General features: G+C 48.0%; 1 protein-coding gene across 2 annotated transcripts in view; it reads left to right on the forward strand.

Annotated features, from left to right (window-relative positions):
- DDX51 (DEAD-box helicase 51) overlaps window positions 1-12785 on the forward strand; it is a 39870-nt gene extending 27085 nt beyond the window's left edge. Inside the window, exons 3-15 of one of the 2 annotated variants that reach the window (XM_058281184.2) lie at window positions 5977-6127; window positions 6311-6456; window positions 6522-6593; window positions 6677-6783; window positions 6924-7032; window positions 7109-7254; window positions 7424-7622; window positions 7703-7818; window positions 7884-8000; window positions 8147-8248; window positions 8360-8423; window positions 8513-8647; window positions 8801-12785. In XM_058281184.2, coding sequence (XP_058137167.1) covers window positions 5977-6127; window positions 6311-6456; window positions 6522-6593; window positions 6677-6783; window positions 6924-7032; window positions 7109-7254; window positions 7424-7622; window positions 7703-7818; window positions 7884-8000; window positions 8147-8248; window positions 8360-8423; window positions 8513-8647; window positions 8801-8833 — 1497 coding nt within the window. In that variant the 3' untranslated portion in view covers window positions 8834-12785. Of the gene's footprint in view, window positions 1-5976; window positions 6128-6310; window positions 6457-6521; window positions 6594-6676; window positions 6784-6923; window positions 7033-7108; window positions 7255-7423; window positions 7623-7702; window positions 7819-7883; window positions 8001-8146; window positions 8250-8359; window positions 8424-8512; window positions 8648-8800 lie in introns of those variants that run through there. The other variant, XM_058281185.2, reaches the window with a different exon arrangement.
- Window positions 12786-24393: the final 11608 nt, after the last annotated feature.

Below are 24393 nucleotides of genomic sequence, written 5' to 3' on the forward strand. Positions count from 1 at the left end.
GATAATTGGCTTTTCCATTTCTGCAAAAAAGGGCTATTGGAATTTTGATTGGGATTGCGTTGAATCTGTAAATTAATTTGGGTAGAATTGACATCTTAATATTTAGTTTTTAAGCCATGAACATGGAATGTCCTTCCGTTCATTTGTCTTATTTGATTTCTTTTAGAAAGGTTTCGTAGTTTCTTGTGTACAAGTCTCTACCTCCTTGGTTAAATTTCTTCCTAGATATTTCATTTTATTTGCTATATAAATGGAATTTTCTTCTTGAATCCCTCCTCAAATTGTTCATTATTGCTGTATAGATTACTGACTTTTGCATGTTATTCTAGTATTGGGTCACCTTGCTAACTCATTTATTAGCTCCAGTATCTTTGTTATAGATTTTCGGGACTTTATGTATATAGGATCATGTCATCTGCAAATAGTGGAAGTTTTTTACTACTTCCTTTTCAATTTGATGCCTTTTATTTCTTTTTCTTGCCTAACAACTCTAGCAAGAACTTCTAAGACATATTGTATAACAGTGCTGACAGTGGGCATTTTTGTCTTGTTCCACATCTTAGAGGTGAAGCTTTCAGTCTTTCACCATTGAGTATTATGTTAGCTGTGGATTTTTCATCTATGCCCTTTATCATGCTGAGGAAATTTCCTTCTATTCCTATCCTTCAGTATGTTGTATTTAATCAAGAAAGGATGCTGGATTTTGTCAAGTGCCTTTTCTGCACTTGAAGATCATAAGCTTTTTTCCCCTTCGGTTCTTCTTGGAATGATTGGGGAAAGTCTCTTGTTAAACCATCTGGTCCTGGGCTTTTTCTGTTGGGAGGTTCTTGCTGCTTGATCGCCTCTTTAGCTGTGATTGCTCTGTTGAGTCTTCTGTTTCCTCTTCAGTGCGGGTCGCTTGTGTTTCTAGGAGTCTGTGCATTTCATCACGCTGCCTCACTTGTTGGAATGCAGTTCTTCATGGTGTCCTCTCATGATCCTTTTTACTTCTGTGGAGTCAGTGGTGATGTTCCTGCTCTTGTTTTTTATTTTAATTAATTATTTTCCCAGAGTGATTTTAATTATTTGCATCTTCTTTTTCTTTGTCTGTCTCGGTAAAGGTTTGCCAGTTTTATTGATCTTCTCAAAGAACCAGCTTTTTTGTTGATTTCCTGTTTTTGTTCTCAATTTCATTTATTTCTGCTCTTTGTTATTTGTTTCCCTCACCTTGCTTTGGGATTGGCTGTTCTTTTTCTAGTCCTTTCAGGTGTGCAGTTAGGCAGTTAGGCCTTTGATTAAGTTCTTTTTTTTTTTTTTAACATAGGCTTTAACAATTTCCCTCTTGGCACTGCCTTTGCTGCATCCTGTAAGTTTTGACATGCTGTGTTCTTGTTTTCATTCTTGAGATATTTACTGAAATCTCTTGAAGTTTCTTCTTTGATCTTCTGATTGTTTGAGTATTTCGTTTAGCTTTCATTTCAGTCTTTTTAAATTCCTTTAGACTTTCTCTGTGACCTAACATGGTCTATCCTGGAGAAAGATCCATGAGCTTGAGAAGAAGGTATGATGTGGGGTGCAGTGTTCTTTTTTTTTTTTAAGGGGTGCAGTGTTCTATATGTGATCTTACATCTAGTTCATATATTACATCTCTTGTTTCCTTAATAATCCTGTAGCCACCCCACTTCTTTTTTTTTGTTACTGTTTGTGTGGAATATCACTTTCCAGTCTTTGACTTTCAACCTCTTTGTGTCCTTGGGTCTAAGGTGAGGCTCCTGCAGATGGCATGTAGACGGCTCATGTTTTAATCCATTCTGCAGTATCTGTCTCTCTTGTTCGCAGAGTTTAATCTGTTAATATTCAGTGTTATTACTGAAATGGCAGTGCTTATTTCAAACGTTTTATCCGTGGGCTTTATATGTCATGTATTTTCTCTCTGCCTTCACCTTTTAGTTACTCCTGCTGATGTCATTCATTTCTACACTCTCTTCCAGCCTCACTCGCATCTTTTCCTTTCAGTCTGCAGAACGCCCTTTAGTATTTCCTGTAAGGCAGGGCCCATGTTGGCAAACTTCCTGTTTCTGTTTACCTGCGAATATTTTAATCTCTCCCTCATTTTTGAAGGGCAATTTTACCAGATACAGAATTCTTGAGGGGCAGTTATTCTCTTACAGTATCTTAAACATGTCATGCCACTGCCTTCTCACCTGCATGGTTTCTGGTGAGAAATCAGCATGTAGTCTTACTGAACATCCCTTGTGTCTGATGGATTGCTTTTGTCATTGCTTTCAGGACTTTTTCTTTAGCACTTGACAGTCTAATTAATATGTGTCTTGGAGAAGTTCTGTTAGAATTTATGGTTTGGAGTACACTGCTTTCTGGACATGTATATCCATGCCCCTCCTAAGAGTTGGAAATTTCCAGACATCATTTCCTCAAGCACTCTTTCTGCCCTTTTACCTTCTCTTCTCCCTCGGGGACACCCATGATGCATTTGCTTGTGAACTCTGTGCTGTCATTCAGTTCTCTGAGACCCTGCTCAATTTTCCCAATCTTTTCTCTATCTCTTCTTCTATCCATGCGATTTTGCATATCCTATCTTCTAATTCACTATCCTTTTCTGCCTGTTAGTCTGCTGTTGTATGACTCCAGTATATATTAGTTCACATAAGGGAGACAACATTTGTCCTTTTGTGTCTGGCTTATTTCACTCAACCCACAGTGCCCTCAAGGTTCACCCAGGTTCTTGCATGCATCAGGACTTTATTCCTTTTTACGGCTGAACAATATTCATTGTATGTTATATACCCATTTTGTTTATCCATTCATGAAATGGGCATTTGAAGGGGTTGCTTCCATCTTTTGACTGTGAACATTGGTGTGCAAATAACTGAGTACCTGCTTTTAATTCTTTGGGGTATAGATCTAGTAGGATTGCCACGTCATGTACTCAGCCTCCTGAGGAGCCGCCAGGCTGCCCTCCACAGTGGCTGCACCACTGTCCACTCCCGCCAGCAGGGGATGAGGGCTCCTGTTGCTGCACGTCCTCTCCAGCACTTGTAATTTCCTGTTTTTTTTAATAGTGGCCATTGTAGTTGATGTGAAAAGGTATTTCGTAATTTTGACTTGCATTTCCCTAATGACTAGTGATGTGACCATCTGTTCTTGTGCTTTGTAGCCATTTGTATTTCTTCTTTGGAAAACTCTATTCAAGTCTTTTGTCCATTTTTTAATTGGGTTTTCTTGTTATTATTGAGTTACAGGATTTCTTTATATATTCTGGATATTAGTCCTTATCAGGAATCTGGTTTCCAAATGTTTTCTCCCATTGAGTAGCTGGTCTTTTTAACTTTGTGATGAAGTCCTTTGTTGCAAAGAAGTTCTGGGTTTTGATGAGGTCCCCCTTTTTTTCCTCTTTCCCTTTGGTAGCTTCTGCTTTGGGTATAATGTTGCCTAACAACATTCATTCTGCAGCTACTTCCCTACATTTTCATTGTCGTGGTTATTATATTTAGGTCTTGGTAATCCATTTGTGGTTATTTTTTATGTAGTGTGAGGTAGGGGACCCCTTTCATTCTTTTGCATTTGGATTGCCATTTCTCCCAGCTCCATTTATGTTAATAGAAGAGGCTTTCTTTCCCAGTTGGATGGACTTGGCAGTATCGTCAAAAATCAGTTGGCCATATTTTTTTTTTTTAAGATTTATTTATTTAATCCCCCTCCCCCCCCCCCCCCCCCCCCCCGTTGTCTTTTCTCTGTGTCTATTTGCTGCGTCTTGTTTCTTTGTCTGCTTCTGTTGTTGTCAGCAGCGCGGGAAGTGTGGGCGGCGCCATTCCTGGGCAGGCTGCACTTTCTTTCGCGGGGCGCGGGGCGGCTCTCCTTTCAGGTGCACTCCTTGCGCTTGGGGGCTCCCCTACGCGGGGGACACCCCTGCGTGGGGCGGCACTCCCTGCGCGCATCAGCACTGCGCATGGGCCAGCTCCACACGGGTCAAGGAGGCCCGGGGTTTGAACCGCGGACCTCCCATGTGGTAGATGGACGCCCTAACCACTGGGCCAAGTCCGTTTCCCTCAGTTGGCCATAGATATGAGTTTCTTTCATTACTTTGCATTCAATTCCTTTGGTCAGTATATATATTTCTTTTTGCTAGTACAATGCTGTTTTGACCACTGTAGCTTTGTAACATGCTTTAAAGTCAGAAAGTGTGGGTCCCCCAACTTCGTTTTTCTTTTTCAAGGGTTTTTTGGCCATTTGGGGCCCCTTATCTTTCCAAATAAATAGGATAATTGTCTTTTCCATTTCTCCAGAGTAAGTTGTTGGAATTTTGATTGGGGTTGCATTGCATCTGTAAGTGATTTTGGGTAGAATTGACATATGAACAATATTTAGTCTTCTAATCCATGAGTACAGAATATCCTTCCATTTACTTGGATCTTCCTAATTTCTTTTAGCCGAGTTTTATTGTCTTTTGTGTATAAGTCCTTTACATCCTTGATTGGATTTATTCATAAATATTTGATTCTTTAGTTGCTGTTGTAAATGGAATTGCTATCTTGATTTTTTTTCCCTCGGGTCATTCACTAGTAGTGTATAGCACCGTTCTGATTTTTGCATTGTTGATCTTGTGCTCCAGGACTGTCTATAGGTAGGATCATGTCATCTGCAAATAGTGGAGCTTTAATTTCATGGCTCAACTACTCCAGCAGCACTTGCAGCACAGTGTCGCGCTGCAGTGGTGTGGTGGGCGCCTCGTCTTCTTCCAGACCTCAGAGGGAAAGTTCAGTCTTTCAGCATTAGGTTATATTAGGAAGTTTCCTTCTGTGCCTATTTTCTAAGTGTTCTTATCACAAAGCGGTACTGGGTTTTGTCAGGTGCCTTTTCTACATCAGTTGAGGTGATCATATGGTGTTTTTTTTAACTTCCGTTCTGTTAATTTGTATAATACTAATTGATTTTCTGGTGTTGAGCCACCCTTGCATACCTGGAGAGAAAACCCATGATCGTGGTGTGTAGACTGTGCTGTTGGGTTTGATAAGCAGGTGTTTTGTTGAGGATTCTTTGCACCTGTATTCATTGGAGATACTGGTTTGTACTGTTCTTGTTTGTTTGAGGATGATACTGGCCTCCTAGAATGCATCAGGGAGTATTCCTTCCTCTTTAGTTTTTTGAGGAGGTCGTGCAGGGTTGGCGTTCATTCTTCTTGGGAACGTTTGGCAGAATCCCCCGTCAAGCCCCTGGTCCTGGGCCATTCCCTCTGGGGAGGTTTTGGCTGTGCTCTGTCTGCGCGGTCTCCTGCTGCTGCTCAGTCCGTGCAGTTGGTGTTTCTAAGAATGTCTCTGTTTCCTCTAGGTTATCTAACCTCAGTGCTGCTGCAGGCCTTGGTTTAGCTCAGTGGAGTAGATAATAATGTCTAATGTCCTCTTTTTCTTTTCTGACTTTAGTTGTGTTCTTTTTTTTTATTGTTGCAGTTATTGTAGCTAAAGGTTTGTCAATTTTTATCAATTTTTTTCAGAAAATCAACTTTTTGTTTTGTTAATTTTCTGTTTTTTTATTCTCTATTTCACTTGCCTCCACTCTAGTTTTTATTTCTTTCCTTCGCTTACTTTGGGTTTGGTTTGCTTTTCTTTCAGTCTTGCAGTTTTGAGGTGAGGCCTCTGACTTGAAGTCTTCTTTTTTAACCCAGCATTGAGAGGTGTAAGTTTTGCTCTCAGCGTTGTCTCTAAGCATCCCGTAAGCTGTGGTATGTTGTATTTTCATACATTTTCTTTTGCGTCAAGATACTTCCTAATTTTCTTCTGATTCCTCTGGCCCACTGGTTTTGTCGTCGTCTGGTGCACGCCTTCAAGATCCCTGAGAAGGCCCCGTGTTTCTTGGTCGTGCGGGGTGGGAGCCAAAGCAGGAGACGAGCGGGCAGTCCAGCCCTCGTGTCCTGTCCTGCTGAGCAGGTGCGCCTGGCCCTGGCCAGCTCGGGGCGATCACCTGACTCCTCTCTTCTGACAGGCCCAGCCTTTCCTGCCAGCCTGGTTGGCTCGGCCAAGCTGTGTGGGGCAGAATGTCACCGAAGACCTCGTCCCCATCCAGGACGTCCCCGAGGTCCACCCTGAGCTGCAGAGGAAGCTTCAGGCCCAGGGCATCTCGTCCTACTTCCCAGGTGGGCGGCCCCTCCACCCCGTGGCCTTGCCCGCAGCCCCCGTGCGGCCGTGTTCCGGCACGTACAGATGCGTGGCGCCGACGCTCGTCGCAGGGCTCTGCTGGCGCCTGGGGACTCTCGCACGGGCAGGGGAGTGTCTGGCAGCGGGTCACCGTGGCCTTGACCCGCCCGCCTTCTCTCCAGTCCAGGCGGCAGTGATTCCCACCCTCCTGCAGAGCGCGGCCGGCGGGTTTTTGGTAGGGCGAGGTGGCTACCGCCCCCGTGACCTCTGTGTTTCGGCCCCAACGGGCAGTGGCAAGACGCTGGCCTTCGTCATTCCTGTGGTGCAGGTGAGTGTGGGGTGACCCGGGCAGGGTGTGGCGGGGTCAGACGTCCTGACACAGCCCCTCCCCAGACCCTGCTGCACCGAGTCGTGTGCCACGTGCGTGCTCTGGTCGTCCTGCCCACTAAGGAGCTGGCCCAGCAGGTACGTGGCCCTGGGTGGAGGACGGCACCTCAGTCTCGCTGCCTCGGGCCCAGGGCTCAGGCCGCTGACTGCCTCCCTCCCAGGTGAGCAAGGTCTTCAACGTGTACACAGACGCCACGCCTCTGCGCGTTGCCCTGATCACTGGACAGAAGTCACTGGCCAAGGAGCAGGAGAGCCTCGTCCAGAACACGTGGGTTCCCTGGGTCTCGGGCTCTGCCGGCCGGCAGGAGGCCTGCTGGACTGACGTGGCCACGTTGCGGGTCAGCGCTGCCCAAGCTGAGGCCGGGCGAGGCGGCGTGGGCCTTCATCAAGAGTCACTCTGGTTTGCAGGGTGGACGGCTACCGCTGCCTGGCCGACATCGTGGTGGCCACCCCTGGCCGCCTGGTGGACCACATCGACCAGACCCCGGGCTTCAGCCTCCAGCAGCTCCGCTTTCTGGTGCGTCGGCCGGCCCCGCCTGGGCTGAGGGCAGAGGGGGCGCGCGCCAGCCCTGCCAAGACGCCGTTCCCCGCAGGTCATCGACGAGGCCGACCGCATGATCGACAGCGCACACCAGGCCTGGCTGCCGCGCGTGGTGGCCGCCGCGTTCCGGGCCGAGGGCCCCGAGGGCCCCTGGGCGCCCCTGCAGAGGAGGCCGCCCCAGGCAGTGACCGCCGCCAGGTACCTGGCCCTGCGCCCCTTGCGGAGGGCCCTGGTGGCGTGACTGTGGGATGTGGGTGCAGGGCCCCTGGGTCCCAGCTGCTTTGCTGGTCTCTGCTGTCCTCCGGCTTCGTCCCGTCTGGAGTCTAGCCCGGGCTGGCGAGTCACCCGGCTGCTGCCCCCTTTTCAGCGCCTGCTGCCCCCAGATGCCCCTGCAGAAGCTGCTCTTCTCGGCCACTCTGACCCAGAACCCGGAGAAGCTGCAGCAGCTCGGCCTCTACCAGCCCCAGCTCTTCTCCTCGGGGCCCCGGCAGAGGGGACCAGAGCGCACCCAGAGCCAAGAGGCTGGCGACTCGGGCGGGAAGTACGCTTTTCCCGCGGGGCTCTCGGTGAGCTGGATGAACGGGGCTGGTGGGCAGGGGCGGCTGAACGGGCTGCGGGCTGCGCCAACCCTGCGCCCTCCCTGCAGCACCGCTACGTGCCCTGCAGCCTCAGCTCCAAGCCGCTGGCCGTCCTGCACCTGGTCCTGGAGCAGCAGCTCTCCAGGGTCCTCTGCTTCACCAACTCGCGGGAGAACTCCCACAGGTGAGGCCCAGGCCGGGCGGGCATCCTGGCGCTAGTGCCGCCCGCCCTGGCATCTCTCCGGCCAGGCTCTTCCTGCTCCTGCAGGCCTTCGGCGGTGTGCCCGTGGCCGAGTTCTCCTCCCGCTGCGGGCCTGGCCAGAGGAAGGCCATCTTGAAGCAGTTTGAACAGGGCAAGATTCAGCTGTGAGTGTCTGGGAAGGGGCGGGCCCCTTCGGCCCACAGCCGTGGCTGCGCCTGCAGGCAGGGCTTGGGATTCCCACGCGTGGCCGGGCCCCAGGGCTGGCGCTGCCCGCAGGCGGGACCAGCAGCGCCTCCCTGGTTCTGCACAGCCTCGTCAGCACAGACGCCATGGCCCGTGGCATCGACGTGCCGGGCGTGCAGCTCGTGGTCAACTACGACGCCCCCCAGTACCTGAGGACCTACGTGCACCGGTGAGGGGGAGGGCTTCCTGCAGCCTCAGCAAGACCCCACTGTGCGGTTGGGGTGGGTGGCCAGGAGGGCAGTCCCCGGCCCTCGGCTCGCGAGACGCCCTTTCACTGCAGGGTTGGAAGAACGGCCCGAGCCGGCCGAGCTGGCCAGGCCTTCACGCTGCTTCTGAAAGTGCAGGTGAGGCCTCTGCGGTGGGCGGCCGGGTGGGCGGCCGGGTGGGGAGGCAGGGGCCCTCCCCAGAGTCCAGCCCACACCCCTTCCCCCAGGAGCAGAAATTCCTCCGGATGGTGATGGGAGCAGGCGTGCGGGAGCTGGCGCGGCATGAGATCCCCCCCGAGGGCCTGCAGCTGCTGGTGCCGCGCTACGAGGCGGCCTTGGCGCAGCTGGAGAGGACCGTCAAGGTGCAGCGGGCCGGCCGGGGGCCGCTCCTGCCCAGCAGGCTCGGCGCAAAGACGGACCGGGATGTGGGGGCGGCACCTCCGAGTGGAGCTTGTCCCTAAGGCGGGAACCCAGGAAGGGCATGGGAGGCTGACCTCTGACCCCTCCCTTTGCAGGAGGAGCGAAAGCAGAGGGCAGCCTACGTGTGAGCGGCGGGGACGCGGGGAGCCACGCCTGGACTGCAGGCTGCGTAAGCCCAGGGAGACTCCTCGGGCTCTTGGACGCTACGTTGTGAGCAGAAGCTGGAAACGGCCATTTCCACGCCTTCTTCCCAAACATGGGAAATGGCGGCCACCTGGCACCACTGCAGCTGGGCCTGAGAGCAGGTCAACTTTCACCAAGACAAGACTGGGCATGGCCGTCAGGCAGCTGAAAGGTCGCCATGGGACACGCTGCTTGTCCTCAGCAGGCCTGGATTTCTACTGTGACTGGGGTCATAAATCAAAAGGAAATAGCTGTGGGTCATCATTCACTTTATGACCAGTCACTACTCAGGTAGAAAAGAAATTTACAGCATGAAAAGTTCTTAATTGTGAACGTGAAGGAAAAAAAACAAGCCCGGGGAATACCCATCCACTTCTGTAAGAGGACTTTTTGTTTTCAAAAAGTTTGGTACTATTAAAACAAACTTTTTAAAAAATAGCAACAAATGTAGTTTTTATCCCTGTGAATAGATACCAGCCTTGTGACAGCAGAAAACGCGCGTTCTCAGTGCCCCACGGCGAGCCTTGAGCTAAGAGAAGGGCTTGTCTTCACTGCCCCAGCCACAGGCCAGGCGATCCCAGTGAACACGACACCTCGCAAGAGCGAAAGACACATTTATGGTAAAAAAAATACCCAGCCTAGAACTCCAAGGCTCAACTATAAACCAATTGAAATTCCTTGGGGATACAGAAATGCAAAGTTTTTACACAAAACAAGTGTGCATTTAGTACAGAGCTACACACAGGACAGAAGAGCCCCAAGGACAAGACACGGGGCGCGGCTGTTACAGGCTGGCTGCGGGCGCCCTGTGCTTGGAGGCCCGTGCTGGTGAGCTCTCCCGCGGTGAGCGCCCTGCCACACCCGAGCGCGCAGAGCGGCGCACCAGGCCCCGGCCACGTCCCCTGCCGCAGCTGGGCGGTGACGCCGTCAGCCTGGCGGTGGGCGGCCGCACCTGCACCGTCGCTGGCTGGCTGTGGGCGCCGCAGGCTGCTGGAACCTGCCCGGGCTTGGCCCCCCGAGGCCGTGGCTTTGCTGAGATGGTTGTCACAACTTGCGGCTGTTACTTTTGCTGAGCCACCAGGGCTGTGTCTGCTGCTGGGGCTGCACAGGCACTTGCTGGCCGCCGTGGGCTGCCGTGTTGGGGGCTGGGCCTGGACCTGGTGCTTGAGGGTGTGGCAGAAAGAGGGTCATGTATTTTAAAATGACGTGAGATCCTGCTCTCAGTTTGCTCAGGACATAAGAATGCACAGGGTTTCTAAAACCAGTCTCCCCAGATGTGGGGAGCACTGCAGGGAGAGCACGGGCCAGCAGGTCCCAGAATTACCAAGTAAACGGCCTCCCCCGGGGCCTCAGGTGGCCCGTGGACTGGACCTGCCTCTGGTGGCAGTGGGGCCCCGGGTCGGCTCCGCAGCCGCACGCTGCTGGTCAGAGTTGATTAGAAAAGAACCATTTAAAGTCTCTGGAAATTATCCCAAAGACGTAACAAAACTGACATGGATTCTGATAAAGGTGTGTATTGTAAGCCCTAGAGGAACAGTAAGAAAACCATAACCTGAAAAAATATTAAATAAGAATCTTATGCTAGCCAGTACTCATGAAATGCACAAGAAAGCAGGAGAGAACCGCAGGAGCGTACAGTGCGGGGAGACGCTCCACAGAAGGTGAACGACGATCTGAAACGCAGAAACCTGGAAAAACGCCTGAGGTGTACAGCGATGAGCGAACAGAGACCACGGAGGTGACTTGGGCCAGCAGCACAGGGACCTGCCTAGGGAAAGGTGGCGGAAGGAACTGTCCCCTCAGCGGGAACTGGCGGAAGGTCCAGAAAACAGTGAAAGGACTGCAGAGACGGGGCACAGCCAAAGCAAGACAGAAGCCGCTGAGAAGCCAGAGGCTCCTGGCCGACCCTCCACCCGCACCGACTTGGCACAGAGCTGGCCCGGCTCCCAGCGCAGGCCTCGTCCTGGTTCTGGAGGCCGTGTGGCTCTCGTGCGTGCACTGGGAGCACTGAGGGGCTCGCCGTGCGTGAAGGCGGCTCCCGAGCTCCGCAGAAGGCAGGGGGTGGGGCAGGGTAGGTCGCGCTGCGGCTGTCGTACCAGGACCATGAGGAACTGTTTCTGGAGGAGGAAACTCCTGGGACCAAATGTGCGTCCCCAAGACGAGGCGCAACTCACAGAGGGCCAGGGAGCCCCACACTAGGCCGGGAGCTCGCCCGGAAGGATGGCCCCCGGGCGGTAAGCCCTGTTTTACCTTCGCGCTCTGGCTGGCTCCTGGCATGCAAGGAAAGCTTAAGGAACAGACACCTCTAGCCTCCAACGATGACATGTAAAGTATCAGCATGTCCAGATTTCAGCAAAAGATTACAGAACATCAGAAGATTAAAGGCCTTAGAGCGTCAGGGAGGAGGAGCGGGCCTGGGACAGACCCAAGACTTTTAAAAATGGTCTAAACATGCTCAGCGAGCAAAAGGAGAGCGTGGACGTAGAGCTAGAGGAAGGAGGTGAACACGGGCTACTGAGAGAGAGATTATGAAAAGGAACCGGCAGAGCTGAAGAGCACAACTACTCCAGACTGCCCAGAGGCGTTCAACAGCTAATAACTTCCCAGATTTGAAAGATGTGAATAAACAAATGCAAGATGCTCAGTGAACTCCAAACCAGATAAACCCAATAGACCTGTACCACAGCATGTTAAAACCGAACTTCCAGATCCCAAAGATAAGAATGTTCTGAAAGCCCCAGAGAAGGGAGCCTCAAGGAGACTTAACAGGAAACCATGGGAGCAGTAAGGCAGGAGGACACCTGTGTATCTATAAAGCACTGAAAGTACAAGGTGTCACCCAAGAGTTCTGTATTCAGCGATACTGATCACGATGAGACCTGCCCTACAAGAAATACTAAGAACGTTCTTTAGGTGGAAAAGAAAGGACACTGTTTCAAAGCCACATGAAGAAACAAAGCTCTCCAGTGAGGATAAGGACATGGGGTCATAGAAATGCCAGTACTATTAAACGTTTGGTTTGTAAGACTCTACTTTTTACTCAGCTAACAAAGAAAAAAGAGTGAAGATGCAAATAAATTAAATCAGAAAAGGGGGAAGCTATGACTGACTCCGCAGAAATAAAAAGGATAAGAGTATATTATGAGAAACTGCATGCTAACAAACCAGACAACCTAGAAGAAACAGGCAAAGTCCTAGAAATGCACCAACAGCCTACACCGATGATACAAAAAAAATTTTTTTAAAGATTTATTTCTCCCCCCTCTCTCCCCATTGTCTGTTCTCTGTGTCCATTTGCTGTGTTTTTCTGCATCTGCTTGCATTATCCGGTGGCACTGGGAAACTCCTTTTTGTTGCGTCATCTTGCTGCATCAGCTATGTGTGGGGCACCACTACTGGGCAGGCTGCAGTTATTTCACGTGGGGTGGCTCTCCTTGTGGGTCGCACTCCTTGCATGTGGGGCTCCCCTATGTGGGGACACCCCTGCATGGCACGGCACTCCTTGTGCGCAGCAGCACTGCGCGTGGGCCAGCTCACCACACGGGTCAGGAGGCCCTGGGGATTGAACCGTGGACCCTCCATATGGTAAGTGGACACTCTTTATCAGCTGAGCCACATCCGCTTCCCATTATACAAAAAGACTTAAGAACATAACAAACCGCTCACGTTTAAAGATATTAAATCAGTCATCAAAAATCTCCCAACAAAGAAAAGTACAGGACCAGGTGGCTTCACAGGTGAATTCTAACAAGCATTTACAGAAGAATTACCACCATTCTAGGTTAAACTCTTCCAAAAAAATTGAGGAGGAGGGAATATTGCCCAATACATTTTATGAAGCCAACATCACCAAAGCCAGACAAAGACACTACAAAAAAAAAAAAAAAAAAAAGGAAATTACAGACCAATCTCTAATGATCATAGGTGCAAAAATTCTCAATACAATACTTGCAAATGGAATCCAACAGCAATCAAAAAACTTACACATCAAGACCAAGTGGGATTTATTCCTGGTATGCAAAGGTGGTTCAACATAAGAAAATCAGTCAACACTAACAAAGGAAAAAAAAAACACGTGATCACCTCAATTGATGCAGAAAAAAGCACTTAACAAAATCCAGCATTCTTTTAAAGATTTTTATTTTTATTTCTCTCCCCTTCCTCCCCCCGCCCCCCCTACCCCAGTTGTCTGTTCTCTTTGTCCATTCACTGTGTGTTCTTCTGTGTCCACTTCTATTCTTGTCAGCAGCACTGGGAATCTGTGTCTTTTGTGTTCTTCTGTGTCCACTTCTATTCTTGTCAGCAGCACTGGGAATCTGTGTCTCTTTTTGTTGTGTCATCTTGCTGCATCAGTTCTCCCATGTGCGCGGCACCATTCCTGGCCAGGCTGAACTTTCTTTTGCGCTAGGCGGCTCTCCTTATGGGGTGCACTCCTTGCATATGGGGCTCTTCTATGCGGGGGACACCCCTGCGTGGCACGGTACTCGTGCGCATCAGCACTGCGCATGGGCCAGCTCATCACACAGGTCAGGAGGCCCTGGGTTTGAACCTTGGACCTCCCATGTAGTAGGCAGATGCTCTATCCGTTGAGCCAAGTCTGCTTCCCTCCAGCATTCTTTCTTGATAAACCATTTGAAAGATAGGAAAATTCCTCTATAATAAAAGGCGTGTATAAAAAACCCACAACCAGCATCATACTCAATTGAGAAAAGTTGAAAGCTTTCCCTCTGAGAGAATGGGACGAGGGTTCCTGCTGTCACCGCTGTTACACAGCACTGTGCTAGAAGTTCTAGCTAAGGCAATTAGACAAGAAAAAATAAAGTCATCCAAATAGGAAAGGGGGAAGTACAACTCTTCTTATGGATGACATGATCCTATATTTATTTTTAAATGTCCACAATAAAGCTACTTGAGCTAATAAATGAGTTCAGCAAAGTGGCAGGATACAAGATCAACACACACAAATCAGTCATGTTTCTGTCCAGTAGTATGGGACAATCTGAGGAAATCAGGAACAAAACTCCATTTACAATAGCAACAAAAAGACTCAGATACCTAGGAATCAATTTAACCAAGGAAGTACAGGACCTATATTCAGAAGACTACAAAACAATGCTCAAAGAAATCAATGAAGAGCAAAACAAATGAAAAGACATTCTGTGTTCATGGATTGCAACACTAATATTGTGAAGACATCAATCCTGTCCAAAGTGATTTACAGATTCAATGGAATACCTATCAAGATTCTAAAAACCTATCTTACAAAAATAGAAAATTACCAAATTCCTTTGGAAGGGAAAGTTCATCCAAATAGGGCCAAAAGCATTCTAAAAAAGAAGAGCCATATGGGAGGAATTTCAGTGTCTGACCTTGAAACATATTACAAAGCTAACAGTGGTCAGAACAGCATGGTATTGGCATAAAGATGGACACATGGATCCATGGAATAGAATTGAGAGTCCAGAAATAAAACCTCACCTCTATAGCCAAAAGGTTTTTGACAAACCTACCAAGTCCATGTTAATGGGACAAAACAACCTCTTCAACAGATGGTCCTAGGAGAACTGGATATCCATAACCAAAAGAACTTAAAAGGACCCTTATCTCACTCCCTATATAAGAATCAACTCAAACTGGATCAAAAACCTAAATATAAAAGCCAGGGTCCTACTACTACTACTAGAAGAAAATGTAGGAAAACATCTTAAAAGAACTTGTGGTGGGTGGTGGTTTCTTGGACCTTATACCCAAAGCATGAGCAACAAGAGAAAAAATAAATGGGACCGCCTCAAAATTAAACACTGCACCTCAGTGGGCTTTGTCACAAGTGTGAAAAAGCAGCCAAGTCAATGGGAAAAAATACTTGGAGATCACATATCTGATAAAGGTTTAAAATCCTTGATATATAAAAAGATGCTACAATTCAATAATAAAATGACAAATGACCCAATTTAAAAATGGGCAAAAGTCATCAGTAGACATTTGTCCAGAGAAGAAATACAAATGGCAAAAAAAAAACACACACACATGAAAAATGTTCAACATCACTAGTGATTAGGAAATGCAAATCAATGCTACAATATATCATTTCATAGTTCTCAGAATGGCCACTATTAAAAAGACAGAGAACTACAGGTGTTGGAGAGGATGTGGAGAGATAGGAACACTTACCCACTGCTGGTGGGAATGAAGAATGGCACAGCCACTGTGGAGGACTGCTTGGCAGTTCCTAAAGAAGCAATATAGACTTGCCACATGGCAACACCACTACTGGGAACACAGCCAGAGGAACTGAGAGCAGTGGCACGAACAGACACCCGCACACCCATGTTCAGAGCGGCATTATTCACAATTTCCAAAAGCTGGAAACAACCCAGGCGTCCGTCAACGGATGAAAAGATAAAACTGTGGTGTGTTCACACAATGAAATATTAGGCAGCGGTAAGAAGTAGTGAAGCAAATGGCAAAGTGGATGAACCTGTAGACACTATGTTGCTTGAAGCAAGCCAGACACAAAAGGACACACGCTGTATGACTGTGCTGCTGAGAACTGAACATGTTGCGTAATCTCATGGAGCTCCTAACTTGCATATGGGTCACCAGAAAATAGAATGAGCTCAGAATATGGAAAGCTGAGGGTTAACTTGTGCAGAACTGATAAAAAGGATGCGTGCTGAATGAAAAGAAAAGGTGAAAGCCCAATATAATTTTGTAACTAGCAGTACTACTTTGTGGGTATGAAATTGGTTTAAAGGGAAAGTCTAAGGTCATGTGTGTTGCTAAAAGGAAAGCCAAAAAATATAATATGGGGCTGTATAGCATAATAAAACTGCACATGAAATATGAATATGGGTAAAAGTGCATAAATACCATCTTACTTTGAAACTGAACAAATGCATGATAATACTACAAGATGTTACTATTAAACAAAACTATTATGCTAAGTGAAAGAACCAGACACAAAGTACCACATATTGTATGACTCCATTTATATAAAATGTAAATACAAATCAATTTATAAAGATCAAATTAGATTAGTGATTATGTAGGGCAGGGGAAGGACTGCAAGCAGTATGGAGTTTTTCTTTTTTTGAGTAATGAAATTGTTCTAAAATTTTTGTGGTGATGTACGCAGATTGCTGTGATTATACTAGAAGCCACTGATTACACACTTGGGGTAGATCTGTGGATTCCACAGTCTCTGGACAAAAGAAGCTTTCAAGCAGCTGTTGAAGCCAGGTAGCGTTTATCCATTTCCAGCCGTATACTTCCAAACAGTTGCTGCTTACAGTCGACATCTTGTGGACAGCACATGGCGGGCCTCGTTTTATACCCGCTCTGACAGCATCTGCCTTGGACTGGAGCGCCCATCGACGGAGGAGTGGATGGAGAAACGTGGTCTGCTGTCACACAGCTGTACAGACTTACGTTCTTACACATTCCACAGCAGAGAGGAACCCTGAAATAATTACGCTGAGTGAAATAATCCAGACACAAAAGGACAAATACTGTGTGATCTCACTGATATGAAGTAACTAGAATATGCAAATTCAGAGACAAAGATTAGAGGTTGGAGATTAGCGGGGACCGGGGACCAGGTGGGGTGGGGAGTCATGGCTTTGTGGGTACAGAGTTTCTGTTCTGGGCTAGGATAAAGTCTTGGTAATGGGTAGTAGTGATGGTAGCACAAAATTGAAATTATTGCCACTGAACTGCCAAGAAAAAACTGTCTAAAATGGCAGATTTTGTTATATATATGTAACCACAAAAAATTACCATTTAAAAAAGGAGAGACACAATAATCAATACTGTTGAGAATTCAGGGAAACGAATCCTCATACATTGTTGGTGGGAATGTAAAATGGTGCAGCTGTGTTGGGAAAACAATTTGGCAGTTCCTCAAAATGTTAAGCATAGAGTTACCATATGTAGCAGTTTGGCATTGTTTATGCATTCCAAAAACAGATACTGGATGTTTGTGAACTGGTCTGTTCCTCTGGTGTGTTCCCCTTTGTATTAAGTTCAGAGGTTTCACTTTTACTTGATTAAATTAAAATTAGAACTTTGATTTGGCCACACCAGTAGGACATTGTTTCATAGAGAAAACAACACAGCGGAAGAGAAAGTTTTGAGTTTTGACGCTGGAGCCCTGGAAAGTAAACACATGGAGAAGGACACACAGAAGCGGGTACTCAGGCACAGAAAGTGCCCAGGGAGGGAAACGGCCTGAGAGTCCACAGCTGGCCTCAGGGAGAGAGGAGAGCAGCTGAGCCCAGGAAGAAGGGCGCCCCGGCAAGAAGGACGAGCCCGGCGCCAGCCCACGGCCGAGACGGGAAGGAGCCGGGGCCACGGGGCCTCGAGAGCAAGAGGAGGCTGGGCCCCCGCAGCCGTCGCCGCCACCTCGCTCCACGCGGCGCAGAGTGTGGGGAGGAAGGAACTGAGTTGGACTCTCTGGGGCCTTGTGACTGGGAGCCCCCACCCCAGATAAATGCCCTTTATAAAAGCCCACAGACTTCTCGGACGCTGCATCTGCACCTGTTGGCTGACCAGTTGGCTGACCAGTGCACCCTGTGACCCAGCACTCCTGCTCTTACGAATAAACCCAAGGGAAATGAAAGTGCACGTCCACATAGAAGCCCGTGCACAGATGTTTGCAGCGGCTTCATTCATGATGGCCCAAAGGTAGAAGCAACCCAGAATGTCCATCACCTGGTAAATGGATAAAAAAATGTGCTCTAGTCCCACACAATGGAGTATTATCCAGCCATAGAAAGGAAATGCTGCTGCCTGCCGCATCGTGGATGAACCTTGAAACGCGAGGCTGAGTGAGAGAAGCCAGACACAAAAGCCCACATGATCGCACATCTGATTCCATTTACAGGAAATGTTCAGAACAGCGAAATGCACAGATGATGCGGTTTGGTGGTTTCCTACTATGGGGGAAAGGGGAATTAGAGAGTGACTGACAATAAGTCTGGGTTTCTTTCTGGGTTAATGAAAATATTCTACAATTAGATAAGGGTGATGGTTGGAAACTCTGTAAATATGTTTTTAAAAAAGCAACCACTGAATTGTATACTGTAAAATAGTGAATTTTATGATACGTAAATATCTCAGAGTTGCTTGGAAAAAAACTTAGAAATGGGTGGGACACTGGGCATTCCTTCGTGGACACTTTGGGTTATTTGATTCTGCGGGATCTTGCGCCTTCCTTCCTTTGGCTTTGACTGAGCTATTTTTACAACAGTTGTTTGAAAACTGATCATAATGCAAATGATTTGCATCCATCTGGAGGCAAATGGGTTTTGCCAGTAGAGATGCAGTTGTGTCCGCCTGGTGGGAAAGGTGATGCCAAGCAGGCACTGACCTATGGATTCGGACCAGTTTTGCCCTCATCAGGAGATTGATTTTAGCATTTCCGATCATCTCTATATGTCTTCAAATTTTCATTTGGACCAATTTAAATACTTTATTAGTTCCCCCATTAATTAATGAGTTAAATAAAATCTTTGACATATGTTCATTTTATAGTTGTATGACAGTCATTTCACAATTTTCAAAATTATCTTTTAACACCTGTTACAAACTATTTTCAAGAAACACATAAATCTAAGTAAAGAAAGGTTGCACTGGCAAAGAGATTATGGGCAAATGCAAACAAAAAAAGCAGAGGTGGCAATATTAATATTAGACAAGGTATAAATTAAGGATAAAGACAGACATGTAATGATAGAAGGGAAAATTTCTGAATATTACATAAAAGTCACAAACCTGTAGGTAGCAAGTAACAGTAGACAGATATAATTTCAACTGCTTTTGAAACACTGTTTAGAAAATTTCGTAAGTCATAAAATCAAGGTTGATATAAAAGTTTTGGATGATTTTTTAAATTGTATTTGTCGATGTGAAGGATTAGCAGTAACTTTAGCAAATTTTTCTAAATGCCAAGTTTGCTGAAGTCAAAACCCATATATGAAAGTATGAGATGCAGGACAGTAGAATATGTTAAGAATACTGTTCATAGTTGGCATATTCGTCAATTCTGATGAATGTTAGAAAGTGGAAGTTCAAAAACAGCTCTAAAATATCCAAAATTAAAATCATCTGAGATAAAATCAGCACTCGCTGGCCTTCAGATTTCAGTTTCTGCAGGAAGACAGCCAGTGCTTCTGACTTGCCTATTTTAAATCACACACACATGAGTGAGCAAGCCACCCACGAAGCAAAAACCCACCCCGCCCATGGCCTGCCCTCCCCTACCTGAAGCGCACTGGACCAGCCTGGGTCGGGCACCTGCGGCAGCCGTGGGGCTGCGCTTGCTGGCGCTGCCCGAGTTCCGGCCAGCCCCTCCTAAGTGGCGCTGGGAGGCTTTCACCTCGTGGCTGTACGGTGGTGGGGGCTCGAGGCGCACAGGCTCGGAGGAGCTGCCACCGCTGCGGGGAGCGCGCAGAGCACCCTGGAATAGAACACACCTCAGCACAGCAACAGCAGCGAAGGCATGACAGCTTGCCCAAAGGAAAGGACGTGGGCCCACTCTCCTGTGACTTTCTGAAATTTCACAATATTCCGTATTTTGTCCATGGAACCCAGCTATTAATCCACTTTTGGCCTGTGGTGTGGCCACCCCGAATTTCAGGCTGGAGGGCAGCTTAGAGACCCTGATTAGCCCGCGCCCGCCAGGCCGCCTGGCTGGTGCCAGCGGTGCTGGGCGCAGAAGAACCTACTGTGCCCCAGAGCCCTGGTCCTCCACGTCGACACTGCCTCTGGGGGCAGTGGGCAGGCTTACCCGGCCTCCCACTATAAGTCAGAACTGCTTGATGTTACCATGTCACACCAAGAATGCTGGTCTCCCTAAGAACTGTCTGTGTGACAGGAACTAAATTCACTTTGGGGGAACCGGATATGGCTCAACCAAGTGGGCTCCCGTCTACCATATAGGAGGCCCAGGGTTCGATGCCCAGGGCCTCCCGGTGAGGGCGAGCTGGCCCACGCAGAGTGCCGGCCCATGTGGGAATGCAGCCCCACGCAAGAGTGCTGCCCTGTGTGGGACGCCGCCCCTCGCAGGAGTGCTGGCTGACGCAGAGAGCTGGTGCAGCAAGATGATGCAACAAGAGACAGGAGAGACAATAAGACGTAGCAGAACAGGGAGCTGAGGTGGCGCTAGAGACTGAGCACCTCTCTCCCACTCCGGAAGGTCCCAGGATCAGTTCCCAGAGCCGCCTAATGAGAAGACAAGCAGACACAGAAGAACACACAGCAAATGGACACAGAGCAGACAACGGTATGTGTATGTGTGTGTGTAATAAATAAATGTTTTTTAAAAAAATTCACTTTGGCAGGCACGGGGAGGCTGGACTGAGGCCCCCCCGGGCTTCTCAGTGGCACTCGGTGTAGCCCCCTCCGGGGAGCGTGGCGGCAGAGGGTCACTTCCTCAGCGAGTGGTTCGTTATTTTTCTAAGCAGTGAGGGCCAGCTACTGAAAAATTTCAAAGCACCTTCACGGACACGGCGAGTGTGGACAGAGTCTATTAAAAATGGTCTCAGAAAAAACCTCTGCCTCAGGCCACTACCTTGGATTGCCTGAGGGCTTGGAGTGACTCGGCTTCTCTGGCCCAGCCTTGACCAGCCTTGTCATTTGTCATTTGGCACAAAATCCTCGTGCCCTACTGCCCTCGGGTTTCTTGCCCGGGTCAGTTCCGGCTTCAGTGTAGCCCCTCCCCGAGCCCCAGGACCTGCTGACCCGCGTGGCGAGCGCGCCCACACGCAGAACTGCCGTGCGCAAGGAGCGGGCAACATAAGGAGCGCCGCCCCACCTGAAAAAGCGCAGCCTGCCCAGGAGTGGCGCCACACACGGAGAGCTGGCTCAGCAAGATGACGCAGCAAAGAAAAAATAAAGAAGAGACGTAGTTTCCCAGTGCTACTGGATAATGCAAGCGGATGCAGAAGAACACACAGAGAATGGACACAGAAAGCGGATAACGGGGGGAAGGGGAGAGAAATAAAATAAATCTTTAAAAAAAGAATTGCACATTGTCATCAAAGGAAAGTTAGTCAAATAAGTCAAAGAAATGGACCAACATCAGGAAACTGATTAATTTAAAATCTAAGAATTACTAGACAAGAAAAAAAAGATACTTTATAAAATTCAGCAGCCATTCCTAATAAAAATTCAAAGGAAATTCATATCAAAGAGAACTACATAAACACGATGGTTTTAAAAACTAGCTCCCAAAATTAAGCACAACAACACACAGAAGCCGTTTCTATCAAACCAGGAACAGGAGAGGGTGGCAACTACCACCACTTCTAACACTTCAAAAGATTTTATTTTTCTTTTTTAAGGAGGTCCTGGATTCAGTTCCTGGTGACTCCTAAATAAGAGAAGACAGGAAACTGACATGATGGGTTGGCATGGCGAGCTGATGCAACAAGAGGCACAAAGAGGAAAACATAATGAGAGACAATAGGGCAGGGAGTGGAGGTGGCTCAAGTGATTAGGAGAGGCCCTGTGTTCAGTTCCTGGTGCCTCCTAAAAAAATAAAAGGAAGATGACCACACAACAAACAGACACAGTGAGAGGGTAGGGAGGAATAAATGTTTTAAAAATTTTTAAAAAGGGAAGTGGATGTGGTTCAGGTGATAGAGCTTCCACCTACCATATGGGAGGACCTGGGTTCTATCCCTGGGGCCTCCTGGTTAAAAAGAAGAGAAAGCGTGCCTGCATGAGTGCCTGTGTAGTGAGCCAGTGCCCACACAAGTGCCCGTGTGGTGAGTCAGTGCCCTGCACAAGTGAGCCACACAGCAAGATGACGACGCATCAAAAGAGAGACAAGGGAGAGTGAAGGTGAAGTGCAGCAGAAACCAGGAACTGAGGTGGCACAAGTGACAGGGAACCTCTCTCCACTTCGGAGGTCCCCAGGATCAAATCCCAGTGAATCCTAGAGAGAGAAAATGAGAAGAGAAGACAACAGAGACAGCAAAATCAGCAGGGTGGGAGGAGGGGATGGGGGGAAATAAATAAATCTTAAAAAATAAAAAAAATTAACAAAAAAAGGAGGTACCAGGGTCTTTACACATGGGAGGCAGGCACATAACCACTGAGCTACATCTGCACACTCAATAGATGTTTTAAATGATACAATTAAAAAATGTATACGTGAACTAAATATTGGGGGAAAAGAGATGAAATTATCTTTATGGTCATATGATATGACTATGCCTGGAAACGTTAAGAGACCAAATATTATAGCAATAACAGAATTTGACAAAGTGCCTGGACTCAGGATAAATATACAAAACTCAACTGCTTTCTTCTTTATCAGCAAGAGCAAAAGAAATGAAATGAGGAAAATATCCCACTAATAATGGCTACAAAAATTATAAAATACCATTGAAAACATTTAATAAGAAAAATACTGCACACGTCTGAAGAAAATAATCATATTAGTCAGCCAAAGGGGTGCTGATGCAAAATACCAGAAATCTGTTGGTTTTTATAAAGGGTATTTATTTGGGGTAGGAGCTTACAGATACCAGGCCATAAAGCATGAATTACTTCCCTCAGCAAAGTCTGTTTCCACGTGTTGGAGCAAGGTGGCTGCCGACACCTGCGAGGCTCAGGCTCCCTGGTTCCTCCCGTCCTGGGGCTCATTCTCTCCAGGCTCAGCTGCTCTGCTCTGCTGTGTGCTGACTTCCCAGGGTTCCAACTCAAAACTCAAACTTTCCCTGTCCACCGAGGGGGGGAAGGATGCAGTGTCCTACTGATGTGGCCCAGTCAAAGTCTTAATCATTATTTAATCAAGTAAAAGTAAAATCTCTGAATCCAATATAAACTAATATGCCCGAGGGACAGACCAGTTTACAAACATCATCCAATATCTTATTTTGGAATTCATAAACAATATCAAAATGCCACAACTATATAACCTTATTAAAAGGAATTAAAAATGTTTGACTAAATGAAATGTTGTTAAGTCAAGATCCTGGGTAAGGTGATTTAATATCATAAAATGTCTCATCTTCAGAAATGAACATATACAGGTAATGCAATTCCAATGAGAATCACAATGAACTTGGCTTTTGTTTTGCTTTATTTACTTTTAAAAAATATACAAAAAACATAACTTTAAAGCTCATGTAAAAGAATACATGTTTGAAAAGAGGCAATGCTCTTTTGGGAAAAAATAGAATACTGAAGGGGTTCTTATGAAATATTTATACTTATTCTAAAGCTTCTATAATAATAATAATAATTTTTAAAAAACAGGAGCAGATGGAGCTCAGTGGCTGAGCACATGCTTCCCACATACCAGGTCCCAGATTCGATCCTTGGTACCTCAGAAAAACAAACAAACAAACGACAACAACAGTATGGTACTGGCACAGAAATAGAGTAAAAAATGGGGTGGGAGATTCAGAGTTCTGAGAAATACCCAAAAACATATGGGGACATATAAGATAGTGGCATTTCCTTAAAGGGGAAAAGGAAGACTTATTAAATGAATGGTGCTTGAGGCAGCTAGTTTAGGGAACAGGAAGATTGGCAGAAAACATGGCCACAGAACACGTGGCCCTGGATCGCCACCTGGAAACCCTCTAAGGAGCGACAGCCACCAAGGAGGCAGCCGGCAGACCCCAGCCCTGGAGACCCCCAGGGGCCTCACCGCTGGGCACACTGGGGACTGACGGGTGGGGCGACCAGTCAGAACCGCAGACGCTGGGGCACCTGCTGCGCATCGCACGGGGAGGAATAGCTAGCAGCTTAGAAAGTAGCCGCACCAGCCAGACCTCTCTCTCTGCCTGGAGCAGCCTGCACCCACACCTGGGGAACTGTAATCTGTTATTTTCTCCCATTTCTATTCTCCTATTTCCTTAATAAACTACTGGCCTAACTGTATCGGCATGTTCTTAAATTCTTTAACGTAACATAGCCAAGAACCTAGAGCAATCCAGCTTCATTTGGTGAGCCAGCCAGGAATTCTACAGGCGCGGAACCTTCCCCAATCCCAGTGAGGACTGGGGAGTCTAAACTGAATTACAGCCTGTTTAATGCTCTCTCTTGGTTATCCACTTCATATGGGTTCCCCTACAAGCCTCCACAGGACACAATTCTGGGCCAAGGGCTGGGGCACAGGACCCCTGCACGTCCATGCCATTCACCCAGGCTTGTTGGACCTGACCATGGCTGGGAGGGCAGGGGAGCAGGGCAGGGGCGCAAAGCAGCACCCTGCTAAGACAGGGGGTCCCGAGCTGAGCTCCGCAGGCAGCGAGGCCACCTTTCCCAGCCTGGATCGGGTATCTCCACTCTGAAGCCCCGGTTTTTTTAGCGGCCAGCTCCGCCACCGGCGCTGGCTGCCCCTGCCTTCTCCCGTCGTCACCCCCTGGCAGCAGTGACGGTGGCAGACCTCCAAGGCCTCGTGCTCCTGGGGAGCCCAGCCTCCTGCATGCATCTCCCTGTGCCCTCACCCCTTGTCGGTCTGCCTTCCCACCGACCCCAGCTGGTCCCC

The sequence above is a fragment of the Dasypus novemcinctus genome, chromosome 19 (assembly GCF_030445035.2).
Source record: "Dasypus novemcinctus isolate mDasNov1 chromosome 19, mDasNov1.1.hap2, whole genome shotgun sequence".
NCBI classification, from domain to species: domain Eukaryota; kingdom Metazoa; phylum Chordata; class Mammalia; order Cingulata; family Dasypodidae; genus Dasypus; species Dasypus novemcinctus.